The following is an 18211-nucleotide window of genomic DNA, read 5'->3' on the forward strand; positions in this document are numbered from 1 at the left end:
GGTTGCTCAAAGAAGTTATGCAGTCTCCATCCTTGGAGGTTTTCAAGACCAGGTTGGATACAGCCTTGAGCAACGTGGTCTAACATTATAGCTAATCCTGCAGCAGATTGGACTAGAGACCACCTGAGTCCCTTCTAACCTGAATGATCCTATCCTGATATAGTATTGTGGTAGAACTACTACTATTAAGAACTTATAAGCATTTCTGTTTGAAGGTTCGTAATCGCTTATTTTCTTAGACAAAATATCCTCATGGTATCTGATAATTTATAAGCAGCTTTCGTTTGAAATGAAACTTTGCTAGGACTGAGTTAGACCTTGGAGTATGATTCAGCAAGGACCTTAGAAATAAGAAAAGCTTTTAAATACCTAAAGCCCACAGATGCACGATTTAGATGGATTTTGGTGCTTACGAATTAAGACCAAAGTCTCTATGTTATATGTGACTTTCAAGGTCATGTCCTGCAAGTGCTAAGATTATACTACAATCAGAAACAAAACATAGGTCAAATTCTTCCCTTGATAAATTATTCTGATGAAATCAATTTCTTCAAAAGTTACCTCATCCCATTTTAAAAGATGCAAAGAGAATTAAAATTTGTCAGCAATACTAACTAAGGAACTAACGAAAAGCACAGAGCAGTACACCTGTAGCATACTGTGCCAAAAGCAAATTTTTATCACATACATACAAAGGTATCAACTTAAACTTATATTCTGCAATTAATTTCATACAGGTAACATAATGCCTTCAATTCAGTATTAGTTGCAGGATTGGGATCTAGTCCAATTACTAAGACCTAGATCATAAACAGTAATGTTAAGGAAATCTAACTAAAAAAAAAAATATTCTCTTGTGGAATATCTCGAAAAACTGATGGATAAATCATTATCATCACCTGCAAAAAGACCTGTCTATCTCACTGCAACATAAAAATATTTCTCTGGCTCTGAAACATGCAATAAAGTTTGTTGCACAATTTTAAGTCTGTATTTGAATTTATTTCTCAGTTCTAATACAAAACAAGAAAATGAAATTTAACAGCTAATATTTAGTCTTGATATCTTTGGTGACTTCTTGAGTTATGATAATGTCTTACTATGCCTTGAAATAATAAAAAGATTTTTAAAACAATATTACTATTAACTTAAATACTGATCTTCAGTTGTAAAAGTTCTGTGAGGCAAGTTATTATAATTTTTTGTCATGTTATATCTACTTATATAAGCATATAATGAGATAAGCTGCGACTTATGGTACAGCGAAATTGATTGAGTTCACACAGATGTTACCTTGGTTCATAATGTATTTGCTTTTATAACTTCCATCCCTAGGTTAAGGTTATAACAGGTTAAAAGCAACATTAAAAAAAAAAAAAAAAAAAAAAGTATTTTGAGCTAAACTTAAGTTTTCATCTTGATAAACATACCTGGGACACCGGGAGAATAGCACCTATTGTATCACATAAGAAGGTATCACAGCAAAGCTATAAGCTGTAACAATTAATGGGAAAAGATACAAAATAACAAAACTGATCATCTGACCCTGCCCAATTCATCTTATGCAGGACCGCTGTTGCATCTAAGTTACACCATAGAAAAAAATTTACCTATTCCACAAAAATTAATTTTAATTAAGTAACATTTTAAAATATGGTAGTACCCAGCATTAATAGGGCTCTTTTTTTAAAATGCAAAAAGGATTGTGCTTACTAACGTATTGCACACAAAAAATAAGGATATTTTTTGCCTTAGGCTAGAAAGTACATAGATGTAAGTTTTCTTCAAGCTACTCATAGCTAAAATCTGGACAAAATAGTACTAGATTACATTTTCCACTTTCCCTGCACAGTGCAGCATTTAGACTTAGGATTTAAGAGCATGTTGGAAATACAGACTACTTAATGCAAGAACAAAACTTTCTAGTATGTTCGTATGTTTATGTTGCATGAGATAATACAATCCATCTGTTGGAAAAATCCTCACTATATCTCTTAGTAATAAAGATGACTAGAAATCAAGATTTTTTTTTTTTTTTAAAAAAAATCCAAAAAAAATCCAAAACTGAGTAACAGTGAGCCTTACACAGAAATATGTTTAGGAACCTGAGGCAAATTATACATGTTAATGTTGGAGTCACTGAGAACAGTTAACACAATGTAACCAAATGTCAATTGGAATATTTTGCAGTAACTTACTGAAGAGGTCTGTGTTTCATGAATATATGAACGCTTGGTTTCTAAATTTTCAACTTCAGATGGCGAAGATTAAGTGCTAAGGGTGTTACTGTAAACGTTTAAGTGAGATGAACATCACTGATTTTCTAATTTTACCACATGGTTTATTTCAGAAGAAAACAAGCACCAGTTACATAGTTCTCCTGCAAGTCAGTAAACAGTCACACACGAAAACTCAATACAATTTGCTTCTTTGTTTATGTGCAGGATATTTAGTTTGGTTTGCAAAGTATTAGAAGAATAACAAGAACCTCCTGACAGAATACCGCAACTAAATTTCTAAAAAGCCACTCAGTTAATCTCAGTGTTGAATCTAGCTGTTTCAAATTATTGTAATGTATAATAACAGTCTTATTGACAATATAGATGCACAGAGCCAAAAAAAGCTAGAAATAGTGGCCAAACTGAACTAAGCGCCAGCCCAAATCACAACAAACATATGGCCATTAACTGAAGAATGGAGGGGTTTAGGAATGCAGCTGTCTGTGGTCTCCTAAAAGTTCCAGAGGAATGAAATGCTGCGAGGATTGGCAAAGTCTGGATGAGAAGTACTACTGAAGATGGTAGGTCCTAAAATGGAGTCAACCATCAGATCATGTTGGAATTCAGAGATTTCTGTGGTCAGAATATATTCATTCCATTGGCCCCATAATGTACATCAACAAATTAATATTGTATGGATGTCATTTCAAAGCCTACTGAAGGCGAAGAGCCATTATTGAAGCCATTAGAGCACAGATGGTTCAAACTATATGCAGATATTCATACTTGCATTTCTGCATTATAGCTGGGTTTTTTTTTCTGTTGAACTGTAATGAATTGTCTCATAATCTATTCCATCTTCTTGCCATTAGCAGGCTTTGAGTGTTCACAAATAGGAGCAAAGAACTCATTTTCCAGAGCTTTAATCACACAAAGAGGGAATGCCTAATTCTCTAAATGAAATGGTCTGTGATCACTGAAGCAGAGATTTAATATATCACGGCAAATTAGGTAGATTTTAATAAATTACTTATCTCTCTGAATACTTTACATATGCTTATGAAGAAACATAGCCTGTTTGCAAACAGTGGAAATCCACAACCTATAAAACCCTTTGAAGAAAATGACAAATAAAAAAGTAAATTAAAAAATGAAATGTATTATATCCTCGTTCTCAAGAGACAATCCTTTTGCAGCATTGACTCACAGCTCCATTAAAAATATCAATTAAATCCTTCACTGAGATTGGTTAAAAGCTGGAAAATTAACTTTCCAAGCTAGACACTGGTTATTCAGATACAACGATTCATTGTATGTGTTAGATATAAGTTCTAAAAGTGTCAAACCCCAAATGAAAACACAGTTGCCTGTCCCTACAGCTCAAACTAGGTGAAGCAAAATCTGATACTGTATGGCTTCTTTTTGTGCTTTGACAGATGTTGGCTGAAAGTAAATCTTTTACTGTACAGAAAAATGATAGTGCCTGCCCTCCCCCTACTTCAAATCATGATAATCATAAACAGCTGATTATAATGTTAGTAGAAGGGTAAAAGTTATTTAAAATAAGATTGCAGTAATTTAATAAGTCCTGCAACTAGCCTCATTTTTTATATTTAATTGATAGCAGCTGCATGCATCAAAGAAAACACATACTGAGATTTAATGTGCATAAAATGGATATTAGCATTTTAAAGAGGCAGATTAACACATTAATCCAAGTAATTTTCATATATTGCTTTTAATAAAATCTTCACAGTATAAAATTCTTAATGAGGCTAATCACAGGCATTCCATTTAGTGGGGTGATTAGGGATAACATAAAAGTATTTTTAATCAGTTTTCTAAGGCTTATAGTTTTTATTAAAAATTAAAAATTTGACTTGCATTTTTATTACTGTTTTATGTACGAAAAAATCTTGAAAATGCAAATAAAGCACATCATTCAATCATGTAGGTATTAATTATTTACAAGAAGTTGTCCATTGTGGAGAGATTCTTAGCCTTAGGGGGGAAATATAAAAACAAACAGACTGAAAAGTATACAAAACTTTACAACTACAAATCAAGCGTCCTTTTCATATAAATTATACATTAAATATACTGTAAGAATTACAAAGATCTCATCTTTGAAGCACTATCAAGCATGTATTTACACTGGGAGAAGGAACTTCTGTAGGCAAACTTCCCTTTCATGCCTCCTAGTCATCTTTGCATTCCTCATAGACTGAACGCAGCGCATGGAGGGCTTCCACTGTTACTTTGAGCTTTCCAATTACTGCACTATCATCTTGTGAATCGAAAACTAGAAAGGAAACATCAGAAAACAGCATTAGCTATTTCATTTAAGGTTTTGCTTTTGTTCTGATAATTTGCCTTAGCATTTGGACAGATTAAAAGGCACCTAGCATATGCTTAAAAAGGAGAATAAACAAATAAATAAAAAAGAAATCGTCTGGTTCAGGCACTCAGCCTACTGGAAACCGAGTACTCTAAGAACTAGAACGTACATCAATAAAAGTATTAGTGTTGGAATTAACTTTGAAATAAAGAAAACTATCTGTATGATAATTGCCTATATAAATTAATTATTTTTCACAATATGTAAATATAGATGTTCCAAACTCTGTTAAAGACATATATGCATACTTACAAATAGTTTTAAGTAAAAAATATACCAATTAGTCCATTTTCTACACTGTGTGTATGATCGGTCCAAATCAGCCTGGACAGTTATTAGTATTTAAACAGTAGATTGTTTTTTTCCCGTTGGTGCAATGCAAAGTTATTTTAATTCCAGGCTTCTATGTGTTGTAAAATAGTGCAGTGTAGACCAAGGTGGTATTTCCCCTAGACTAAACTATTTAACTACCTTCATCTTTGTGTATGTGGGTTTTAAAGCAGTATTTAAAATTTCTATTTTACAGAAATTAGCTAACATGATTTAAAATTGCACTCTTTTACAATATCTAAGTAAGACCAGAGGGCCACAATCTCTGCTGCTATGATTAAAAACATGCTGCTAACAGTCAAAAATGAGGCTCTTTCCCAGTCCTGCATAAAAAGCAATGAGGCTGCCTAACATGACTCTAGAAGGAATTTGGATAGAAACAAATAATCTTGACAGCACATCTTTTCAAAGCGAATTATACAGCAAACAAATGGCAAGGTTATGTATTTACTATATAAACTGGGGTAAGTACTCTGGGACATGCAATGATACTGCATGATACAAATTCTAGGTTGCTGGGACAGCTCAGAAGAGGTCTGGAGAAGGAAAAACATGGGATAAACCTTCCATCATTTACTTTGTTGATAGAGCTATTATAGGACAGATTGGATGCTATTCTCAGAGATCCAAACCATTTTGTATGTCCTCGGACAAATCACTCAGTGAACTGTCAACTTAAAGAGCAGACTTCAGGGGACATTATTTTTTTTACTTATAAGAACGGTAAGATAACTGCAATTAATGATATCAGAAGATAACATTAATTCTATTTTCTCAGTTTTAATATTGTCATATTATCTCTGAGACATATTGTTATATGTCTTGTCTATACTCTTTTTCATCCAGCCTCTTGCTTAGCCATTCACTTAATTGCTTCAAATTTCACGTAGGCCACTTTCACACAAATCTTCAATGAAAGGAACAAGATATGAAAAAGATATATGCTTGCAGTCCTCAAAAAGAATGAAGGAGCAATGAATGGAACAAGATATGAAAAAGATGTATGCTTGCAGTCCTCAAAAAGAATGAAGGAAGTTTATGGTATCTAACTTAAGAATGATTAGATCTTCATGTGGTAGCCTCCTATGAATTTCCCTGTTTCTAGGTTTATTCTTTTTCCCTCAAACCAATATCCACCTCAGAGAATGTGTACAATATTATTTAGGAATTCTGTTTATTGTGCCATTACATTTAATTGAAGTCTGTGTCCAGATCTTAAGAACAGATCCTTTTACAATTACTTAATCCAAGAAAACATACTGATATATTCTACTTTTGCCATGATCTGACATATATTAACATAAAATTCATTTCAATTCTCTGAAAGTTCTAAGTTTTCAGAAAATAGGGTTATGGATGCAAAAAAAAAAAATCTAAACTGTACAGCATCTGCAGGGAAGGGGAGAAGTGTGGATAGGAATAAGAATAAAAGTATTTCTATCTATTACTATAACTTTCATAGATATAATGTACATAGAGTAAAAATTAGCTCGAATGTCTTATGATTAGGGGAAGAAATGCTCCTCACAATATTGAAGTAGCTGTCATTACGTAGTAATCATTTTCTTTTGACAGAACAACAACTAGTAACAAAAACCAGTCCTTCCTGTCATCAGCATTATCTCAGATGACGATTAGGAGTTTTAAAAGTTTTGTGGAAGGTGACTTTCAAGGGTACAAAATTATATTTATATCACTAAACAATCTTATCAAATGGGAATTATGACAAAATGGGAATTATGACAGTCGGAATTATGGCCATAAAATCCAGAACAAAAACAATTTTCCAGTGAGAGACTATGAAATACCTTTTTGGAGGAGATGTGCTTTTGTACAACTACTTGGAGAAAAATTATTGGTGGAGAAAAGATTAAGTGGTTCAGCCACAGTAAGAAGTGCATCAAATCTGTATATTATTTCTCCAAGGTATGGAAATTTGATTCTTCTTAGAATTTTCCTTATCGTGTTCCTGGAACTTTGATGCATACTTTGAGTATTTTAGCTACAGCATGGATGCAAATCATGCATGATAATGGAAATGGATAAGAAAGGCTCACTACTCAGCTCCCCATCACTCAAGGTATGGTAATTAGACACAGCAGTAGAAGTAGCAAAGTCACATTAGCTTGGCATCCTACTAGGGCTAACTAGAATTTTTGCTATTGCAAAGAGTACCTTGTGAACATGGGCACACTGCGTCTAGTAATCAAGCTGGTTCACTTACCGTTATAGGAGAGTAACTTTTATAACAAGTATTGTCTCAGCTTCTTCACTGAGCTTTACCACAATGGGGAAAGAGGATGGAGAGGAACAGGTAAGGAGAAAAATGCACCATTGATAACCATGTCCCTGCTACCTTGGGGAACAGGAGAGTCTAAGCAAGGAGAATATTTTCCTTCACTGTCTATGAAAGGACTGAGTAGCCTTCTCAAGTCTTCTTATCAGCACTATAAAAATGCTGTCATAAGACCCAGGAAACGGAAGATTCCACACGTCCTACTCACCTCACCTTGCTTTAATGAGTCACAGTGAAAGTTTGGTCTGTTACAGAAGGATGCTTACTCTAAACTGATACCTAACCAAAGCCACCAGTATTTCATATTGTCTCAGATACAGGTTTCATATGGAGGACACAAGCTGGAGGTACTCTGGAGGTTATAACTTAACTTCAAATAAGATATAGACATTAGCAATACAGAATTACTGGCATAAATTTTAAAAAGAAAATATATATTTATAGTCTTACTAGCATGAAGTATGTTGTACAAAATAGAGAATTATAGTGAGTGGACATGTCCTGAAAGTCCCTAGGTTTTATAAACTAATTACTATGAGCTGGGAAAACAGTTTGGTTTTGGGTTTTTTTAAAACAGATTTTAAGGAATAACAATAGTACACAGTTTTTGCAGACTTTTGCAAACAAATGTGGAAGCCATTAGTTAATATTAAAGAATTTCTTACTGAAGCAATTTTAAACAACTACTTGCACTGTAAAGCTTGCAGGGAAAAGCAGAAATTCAACAAATAATTTTTAAGTTACCAAAGGTTACAAGAAAGTAATCTCTACAACTTACTGTCAGTATCTTGCTCAATGATATCTCTTTGCTTCTGGAATATTTCTCTCAAACTGACATAAGCGAAACCAATATCTTCACATTCAAGATCCTGTTCATCTTCTGGGGGATCACTGACCACTGTAAATCGTAGGCTAAGCATTAAAAAAAAAACAAACCAAAACAAACCACCTTTAAAAAGGGTTGAAAAGTAACTAAAAAACCAGAAAAAACAAAGGCAAAAACCACGCTCTATTTTACCACTTAAGCATAAACCAGAACTCTTTATCAATTATATTCAACATTTTCCATGACAAAAATAGTCTGAGACCCTTTTTTTTTTTTAAAATCTTCCCTCCTTCTTTAGCATTATTTAGCAGTACTAGAAGGACAGAGAGGTTGTAACCGCAGATCTGCAGACTTACAGAATTGTTTCATTTTTCTCCCCCCTCCCCACCACCCTGTGGCACAATTCTTGTTCATATGGCAGTGACAGGCAGAATAGTCTAAGGATTAAAGACTTTCACATTTGAAACTTGTAAGTTTGTTTAGCTCAGCTGGTGAATCAACTGTTCAAGTCACTTAATTTCTTTCTATTTAGCCCTCATAGGTAAAAATCAAGACTGTAGCTATGTACTTTGAGGCTTTTATAGCAAAAGTCATTTATATAAAATATCTGAAAATATAGTTAGGGTTTTTTTTTCTGGGTTTATTTGTTTTTTTTGTTTTAATTTTTACTGTGTTAACCATACCACGGAAATTATTTGATGTGAAGAAATAAAAACAATTCATAAGCAATAATGGAAGGTTTAGATTAAATGTAATTATGTTTTGTTGGTTAAAACCTTTTAATACCATAAACTTGTTAAAAAAAATTCAACGACTTTATTTCAGTCAGGCCACATAAGATGAACCTGTATGATTATTTCAGCTTTGATGTGGAGCGTGCTTATGAAGTAAAACTTTTCAGTTGTCCCCAGTTATGGTGCTTTATTTGCATAGTAGCCTTGGAACACATTAATTGGATTCCTGTTGGACTGGACTAAACTAAACTGAAGATGTGCTCCAGGAGCACCTATCCCTAATGCACTCCACTGCAATAGACATTTAGTCAGTAGGATCAACTAGTATTCTGAATTCTCAAAATTATCCTAAAAATCTATGTACTGTGAATATCAGACCATTAGCAACAACTGCTTTGTGCTAGAGATTCTGTGGTCTGCACCACTTGATATTTTAGATCTAGCCTTGGTAAATTTTAAGCCATGCATTTTCTTGGCTTTACATTGAGTGGTGTGGCAGACATGAGGTAAATAATTGAGAAAGACAAACCATATCAAACGTTTTCCTGATATCAGAAATATTAGCCATATGCAATGAAGCAAGTATTTCCAAACACCAAGTGTAAAATATTTAGCTGAAAGTTACTGAGAATTTTCACACCTCATTTAGATACTTGGAGAGCATATTCTAGCCAAGAACATATTCCACAAAAATAACAGGAACCTAAAAGCAGCTCTCTCAAAATAGTATCTTTCTAACGTTGTCTTGTGTATTCATTATTTAAAATTGGACCTTACACAGCAATTTGTCCCACACTTGTTCCCTTTGACCAATACATCTCATATTTTATCTTCATTATTCTGTTCCTGTTTTACACATAAAAAACTACCCACGAGTACAGCCTGGATGCAAAGGCCTTTGAGTATTTACCGTGCTGTCTAAACACAGCCTGTTTGTCCATCCCAAACATCTGAGCCCAACAACTATACAAAATATTTGCATTTCTTCTGTGAACTTAAATTACACTCATTGTATCCAAGTACGGCTTTTCTTTTAAACACATAATTCCAGCATTGTGCTGGAGCTGACTTGAGTTAGTGGCTTGTGTTGGGGCCAAAAACACTGAGACTGACAAAATGACAGGAATTCAGAGCTAACTACTTTTTTTGGTATGTCTTGGCAATGTTGCTTAAACTGTGAATGCTTGTGAGCTTTACAGCCTAAAAATGTTACAATAAGCACAATTCCAAATGAGTAGCAATCAAGTTGCATAAAATCCAAGTCTACAGGAAAGGATATCTTAGACAAAATATAATCAAATCTTCCTAAACGACTTCAAACATAACAACAACTGCAATATGCTTTTATAGTAGTTTATTTTTGTGCTTGGCTCTTAGTAACAAATATTTATTATAGAAAATATACACATAAGTATTTGTTTGTCATTAAAGCCAGACACCTATTGAAAATATGTGTCTTTAAAAAAAATTTCTGGAGGCAAAAAAGGAAAAATATCACAGGTATTTCCAACAGCAGGTGGCTTGGTTGAGTATAATGGATCTAACTTAAGATTTTGGCACAGGGCTAAGTAGCAGCAAAATTGCGAAAACTCAGTCAAAAAGAAAGAGATACTTAGGTGTGTAAGATAAATATTAAATGAAATAAAAACAAATTAAAAATTGTAAGAATAATTGATAAAACTGTTGGGTATTGGGAAGAGATCTGTTTTGTTATGATTCAGTGTCAATGTTAAATCAATTAGAGAAACCAGCTTAGCAGTTAAGACAGTGATAGAAGATGAGGAGATTAGTGCTGGGTTAATTTTTATCACTTAAGGGTACCAAGTACTACTAAAATTTTCACTAAAGCATAAACTAAAAGCAGGCCTAGTAACGTTTGGGACAGTACCTTATAGCCAAAGTGGAGAGTCGTTCATACTGGTCCACTTTCTGGTTCAGATCATATGCAAGTATTTTACATGAATAGAGCAAGCTTCAACAAAACAGATCAAAAGAACTGCACCTCTAACACCTTATAGTTCCAATATGCCTAAAAGATCATAATCTTGGATTAAATCTTTGCTGCTAATCAGGAAGGAGGAGATTTGAACTCTGGATCCCATGGGAATACTCCAACTAGTAGACTGCAAGAATGGTACCACAATCACTTTGACTTTTGTATTTTTTAAAAATATTACAAATGCTTTAAGTTTAGAAAATATTTAAATATGATATTCAGTATGCTTTAACTTGTTTTCTTCATTTACCAAAAATTGCAAGAATTTTCTTTTCAAGTTGAACTGGCTAAAAAGACACAGTTTACATTGCCTTGGAACATACTGCACATGAACAGACTCCTCACTCTGCTTCAGCATAGAATGCACAAATATGCAGGTAGTGTCCCATCTTACCTTAACACTGCTTCACTTACGTAAGAAACTTTGATGGAAGTTGGAATATCAAATTCATACTAGGATTTCCTACGTAAATAAAGCTATGTATAGCGTTCCCCTCCCGTACTTCTCTCTAGGATCCTAGACTTTCTCTCTAGCTCATTTCCACATTTCTTTTCTATAACACCAGGTATCAGTACTCACTTCCTTGCAGGAATCCCGTGCCTACTGACAGAATGAGAAGAAATCTTGACATCCTGTTAAAAGTAATGTGTGGGAAGATATTTGCTAGCCACTGCAAGAAAGACTAGAGAACTAAATGAAACTTGTCTGCTAATAAAGGCCCAAAAGAAAAGTAAAAGATAATAATTGCCTTAAGCTTAAAACATGCTTTACAATGAAGCAGAAAAACCTGGAAAAAAAATTTTGTTGTTGTTGTTATGATAACACTTAAAGGTGTTACCACCAGCAGGAAATTTAGAGTGCCTGGACAAAGCTGTGATGTAGACAAATTTGATTCTAATTCTTTATTCCAAAGATCAGTCATTTTTAAGCAGCAAGGAGAAAACCTTGTGTGTTAATATAGTATATTAATGTGAAGCTAACACGGTACACGTGTTCTATACTCCTATAATGTGGATGCATAGATTTTGTTACTTTGGAGAACAGTGACTTCATATAGTCAGTTTCTTGGAGTAACAATCATTTCGTACCAAGAAATGATGCACCTGTCAGGATCAGCCTGGAAACCTCTTGCATAAACCTGTTCACTCTTGTTATCACAGCAGGGTGACTGTTAGAAGAATGGATTCCTCCATTCTTCACATATGTCTCTTTTGACACTTGTCAGAAGAGCATATACTCTATCGCCAGGTCTGCAAGCACTGCAAGTACGAGCTGGCATGAGGAATCAAGTTTCTCTATATGACCCAAATTTCTACGCTCTTAAAACGCTGAAAGGCAACAGTGGAATACAAACAGGATGAAGAATAAAAGATAACTATGACACAGTTACAGTAAGTTAACTGGACTGCCAGAAATGCCTCCTGTTATTAACCAATTAAACACTCAAACTTGTAAGTAAATAACTATTGGGTTCAGATGATAAAATAAAATAATAATTCCGTATTCCCCCCTCCCTCCCCCCTTTTTACAAATATTAGTAAGTATAGCTTCCTAACATAAATTAAGAACGTAATTTGAATCCCTATTATACAGAAAAAGAAACAAAACAAAAAGTCTACCCATGTCACACAATACAGCTATAAGAAAAGGCAAGTAGTCTGGCAAAATTTCCATATTAATGATACAGACATTCTCTGTCCAAAAACATAGATAAAGACAAAGATGCTTGTCAAAAGAGAAGAACCATCTTTGCGGTATGCAACAAATACTAACCTAAATAGGATTTCAAACAGTCTTCCTAGTCTTCTACTACCTCATGCTCATATATTTTAGATTTTATATCATTCTATTTAGCAGCATATTTTCTTGATTTTCTTGAATACTGAATATTTTTGCATTTTCCGCTACTAAAGCCATTTATTCAAATGCGGAGCTAAAATCAGCATTTCTAATAAACAGTGACAATGATTCCACATCAAGAAATGAAATTGAAAGAAAAGAAAAATCAACTTTGTTTTGAAATCTTATCTTTTAATGAATAGTAAACCCCACTCCCAACAAATAAACATAGTTTCCCGTATAAATGCCATATCAATCTACATTTATTTGTAGGTATAAACTAAAAGAGTATAAAGCTGTGAAATTCATTATTTTCAGGGCAAAGCTAGCTCCTATTTCAACTATAGGATTAGGCTATAGTTGCAACTTTGGCTTAGCAGTAATTTTATGTATTATATTAATAACTCTTAACACCTGAGAATATTTATCTTTTTCAAGGGACATTCATTAATGTGACTCTCCTTTTGGAAGACAAAAATAGCACGTGATGTATCTATTTATTTATGTTCTAATATGGACCCAATCATTATGAGTATCATTTCTAACAACATTAATTGTGACAGGGAGAAAGTTCACCTGAAAACTTAATACAGCACTTAATATGCATAAAACACTATCTATTCTCCTATAATCTGGCATAGCACAAACACCAATAAAGTGTCAGGCTAAACCATGTGCAGGCAATTTTCAATGATGTTTATATTCTTGATAATTTGGTTTCCTGAGCTTTAAAGCATTAGTTCAGTTCAGTTCCTGTTTCAGCTGAAAAATCTCTGATATTAGTTTGTAAGGCTTGTGATAGAAAACATATGTTGAAGATATAACTAGGCCACGTTTAAAATGCATAGATTTGAAAACATTTGGTGTATAGGCAGAAGCTTTCCATAAATTTTGTGTCTTGGTGGTCCTCTTGCTAGGCTAAAGTGGGGAATTGGACTACTGATGAACTTCCTGCCTTGCTATTTAGCCAATGCAGAACTGAAATTTCACCACAGGCCAAACTAGACACACCGATAAATGCAGAACACAACCTACCTGGTAACACAGAGGACAGTACCATGATGGCACACGTAAAAGATGAATGCTTTTGTTGTGGGAAAAAGCTCGCTGCTGTTATTTTACCTTATTTTTTCCTTAGGTTTGTTAAATATTTAGTATAGATATCTAAGTATTTAGAGGTGAAATTGAAGCCTACAGACTAACTGTTTTCCTTCGCTTAATTATCCCTCAGAAAAAAAAAAAATATTTTGTCCTCAGTATTGTTAAATTCTTAGTAGAACGTTACCCACTTTCCTAATCTAGATGGTAAAATAAGTCTTCTGCTTGCTTTTTAAGTGAAGACTTTTTTTTTTTTTTTAAATCGCCAAACCTAAGAATATTTTGGTATGATATTTCCGTCTCAACAAGTAATCATTTCATGGTGTTCCCTCCTCCATTCCAGTAAAACCTGTTTTCTGGCCAAGACATCAAACTCAGCTTTAGAAGGGAAATGGAATGAAGAGAGATCACTCTCTTTCTTACTGCAGAGTGAATCTGTGATTTGTGAATAAATACATATTTAAAGGATTTACAAGTAACTCCTACACTTCAAATACAATCAGCAGGTATTCTACTCCTCTGCAAATTAAATGAATCTTTAAATTAATAGTTGTTCCATTTTAATGAAGATTGACCTTCAAGAGGAAACAGAATCAAAGTATGTCATTCATTCTCTCAAAGTAATGTATATGCTATCTCAATCAAAAATTTTGAATACGAACAAATTTATGATTATGAGCTTGGACATATGTATACATATAATAGCTGCCTGCTACATCAAAATACATATATAGGTTTTCGGAAATTCTAAGGCCAAGGAACACCTTCTGAAGCTGTTACACTCCTTTTAGTACTCTGAATTCAGAAAGCAACAGATGTATTACTCTACCATCAGGTAGATATGTGCTTTTCAAATTCATTATTGATAGAATGCTGATGATAGAATATCTCTCTTGCAAAACGAGGTGGTTAAAAAAACCAAAACAAAAACCCAGCACTAAAACAACATTAGGAGAGGTTGATATATTCCATGCCACATGAACCTACTCAGGGAAGAAAGGTAGATCAATCACGACATCAGAATGTAGGTATCATTCCTAGCTGAAATAAAATTTTCTCTAGTTACTTACTTATGTACTAACTTCTCAGGGATACCTCCTCAATAAAGTCAAACAACAAGGCAAACCATAAGCATTATTTACAAAGACCTTTTATAGAGTTTTTCAGCACTAATATGTACCTGTCAGTATGTAGATCTGGCTTTAGAAGCATAGACTTGAGATATTCTCTTCTTGCACTATTATTTGCCTTATCCACATGTATCACTGCAAAGCAAATCAGAATTAATATAATTAGTTATCAATTGTTTTTCATCTTTTAGAAGAAAGAGCATGAAGAAAAGAACAAAGAAAAATAAACAGTTTTTCCCTTGTCTTTCCTAAGGAAAAGCAACAATGTTGGAATCAAATTTGAAAGGTCATGTGATCTAATGGCATGTCACTGGCAGGTTTATGTGCACACTGTCAAAAAGGATACAAGCAGCATCTAAGCATGCCACATAGCTGTCATTTTCTGTTAATGGCAATAGCAGTCATGATTGTAAAAGCCAGTGGTCTTTATTGCTTTGTATTTGAAGTGATTTACTGCATTTTCTTCCACTGAGGAAGCTAGTGATAATGATAATGTATGGCAGAGTGCTTGTCCTTTTTGACAGCCTCAGTAATTTAATCCTCCTTTCCTGCCACAATATTTCAATAAGAGAAACATCTAGTCCAATGGACTGGAGAAAATCCACAGCCTGGGGAGTGTGTGTGAGTGCTCTGAAAGCCTTTTATTGTTTTAATTTAAAATAGAAACACAAGGACCAGCTTTTAATTTTTGTATCATTAATATTTCTTACAGTGAAAAATAGCCTTGGTTTAGAAAAAAAACAATAGAAGAATGAGAAATAGGTTTTTAGGAAATTCTTTAAGAAGTTTTTGGGCATCTTATATTAAGAAAGTAGCTGCTTTCTTGCAAATGGTTTCAGCCTACAAGTATCAGTAAACTACTGTGAAAGATTATAAAAAAAATCAGGATGCGAAAATTGAAAAAGTGTTAAAGGAATTACTTTTTTTTTTCTTAAAGTAAGAAATGCAGCTGAAAGAATTTTGCTAGGACAGAACTAGAATGAATATAACCCTCTGAGAAACAAACATAGCTCTTAGGAACATTTTTCATTTGTATTTGAGGGCAGGAGGAGGAGCTGGAAATTTGTCTGTCTGTAAATTCCAACATCTTTAATATTCACTCTCTTCTAGTTACTCTGCCACTGTAATCAAAAAAGGTCTTTTCCACTCTCCACATCACATTAAGGTTTCCTTTTCCTATGTGCTGACAGAAAACTTTAAAGTATTTCAGACTGTCTTCTACTATCCAAAATAAACTTATTTATATAAACAGAAATTACCAATTCTACCAAGGAGCAGAGAGTATTGGAATACAGGAGGTACGAAAGAGAGATAAGAACGTTCAAATTAATTCCTTGCAGAGGGATTTATTGAGGGACATATCTCTAGAAAGTCCTAGGAAGCACACCTTCCAGAGCTACTGGTTCTCCAGTTTTCTCCAAAGCTGCTCCTCAGCTCTTAACTGGCCAGCAGAATCGCTATTAGAAATTAGTTACTTTCAGAAAACAGCCAATACAATTGGTATCTGAATCATTCAATCAAAGGAATCGGCAATTTAACACCTTTTTCTCTACTAACAGAAAGCAAGGTATTGGTGGTCTATCTTGGAATCCTTAGTTTCCACCCACAATATTCTTACTTTGTTAGACAGGTTAAAAGAGGCTGTTACTGCCATCTGCTATTCTTTTGGGCATGTGGATGACTTTCCACATGTGCTACTCTCATGGCCAAGTGCTCCTGGGGCCACCACAGGAAGTAATGGGGAGGCAGCAGGGAGACAGATGGACAGCCAAAGAACTTCAAAGGAGCTGCCACATCAACAGATTCTTCCCTTTCCCATAAGCATCCCAAATGGAATTTCCTAAGTTTACTAATTCTGTATCTAAAACAATTTTAAATGGAAATTATTTACAAACCTAAAGAGTTCAAATTCATTTCACTCAACGGAAAAATGCAGACTAGCAAGTAAAACATTCAGCACAAAAATTCCATTCAAGTCTGGGGAAAATGATTAACCATAGTGAAAATATATTTTTAGATCCTGATGAATAACATGCTTTCATATCACCCCTTAGTACGGCCTGAACTTAGAATTATAACATTGCTTCAAGGCACAGAACATCTCATATTTCTATCCAATTAATTACAAAAATAATTCAAAATTAACTTGTGACAGTTTGCATCTAAAGTTATAATTTTAAAATTTGTCCTAAAGAAGCACTAAACCCTGAAGATTACAATGACCCTGGAATCTCGTTAAAAATCACTGCAATTCCAAACATTAACATAGCTGGTTCTGTTATAGTATATTTTTTTCATATTTCACTTTCTAACAAAATTAAATGACTACGTGATGAAGCAGAGTTCATCACAATGATGAAGAAAAAATGCCTCACAGTGTTGAGCTTTAATGGAGAAAAGGAATAAACACAAAGAAGTGTAACAATGTTATGTGATGCAAGGCCTTAACATTTTCATTTGAGTTATACTCAGGAATCCACCTTTTAGAACATGGATCTTCAGAAGTTTATTTTTAACAAAAAATAAACCCCCTCCTCCCCTTCATTTGGTCTACTTACATTTGTACTTCAAGTTGTTCAAATAACTACCTGTTTGCTCAAGAAAGCTTTCCGACTAAATTTCATATAAAATCCTTGCAAAATTTCGATAAATCTTTCTTCTACTTCTGCCGCCTGTTCACTAGAACCATTGCATGCAGAGATAAAGATACATTTCAGACCTTCTATCAATCTTGCTTTCTAGTAACTTTCTTGCCATCTCAGCATTTTCACAGTTAAATCTTCATATTTAATAAAATATGAATGCTTTTTGTTAATAACATTTATGAACTAACCTTAGCTTTGTAATTTAAGTAATTGTGGCCTTGACAGGAAAAATATTTATTTTACTCAAATTAAGAGTCAAATATCAATAGATGCGTTTATATGTGAGGGAGACCAGGCTTTGTTTGCTTGAAGCAACGTGTTTCCTTATGTTTTTTTGACAGTGAAACGGCCATTACGTTCACTTTAAAGCATATATTGTGACATGACTGGAAATAAATAATTTCTGGCACACAATTTTAAACTGCATTAAAAAGTTAAAATATGAATTCATTGCTTACTATGATCTGTAACACACCCTAACATCAAAACCAAAGCATACCAAAACAAACCCCATCAAAAAAATCAGAATTCTTCCTTTTTACCAAATTACAGGACAAAGTCATGGTGTGAGCACAATTTGGCAAGTTTCACTTTTCTTTGAATTTATGGGACTGTAGTGTTTGGAAGCGTTCTTGGATATTCTAATAACTCCACCACTAACGAACACAACAGCTCCTCTCCTTAGTCAGTATGGCCATC

At 33.9% G+C, this 18211-nt stretch overlaps 1 protein-coding gene across 1 annotated transcript in view; it reads right to left on the bottom strand.

The window, feature by feature from the left end:
- Window positions 1-2914: 2914 nt before the first annotated feature.
- Window positions 2915-18211, bottom strand: part of RPGRIP1L (RPGRIP1 like) — a 69906-nt gene continuing 54609 nt past the window's right edge. Inside the window, exons 21-23 of the mRNA XM_019471375.1 lie at window positions 14918-15002; window positions 8022-8155; window positions 2915-4521 (exon numbers count right to left, since the gene is read on the bottom strand). Of these exons, the coding sequence (XP_019326920.1) occupies window positions 4418-4521; window positions 8022-8155; window positions 14918-15002 (323 nt within the window). The 3' untranslated portion in view covers window positions 2915-4417. The remainder of the gene's footprint in view (window positions 4522-8021; window positions 8156-14917; window positions 15003-18211) is intronic.

The sequence above is a fragment of the Aptenodytes forsteri genome, unplaced genomic scaffold (genome assembly GCF_000699145.1).
Source record: "Aptenodytes forsteri isolate BGI_AS27 unplaced genomic scaffold, ASM69914v1 Scaffold33, whole genome shotgun sequence".
Lineage (NCBI taxonomy): Eukaryota > Metazoa > Chordata > Aves > Sphenisciformes > Spheniscidae > Aptenodytes > Aptenodytes forsteri.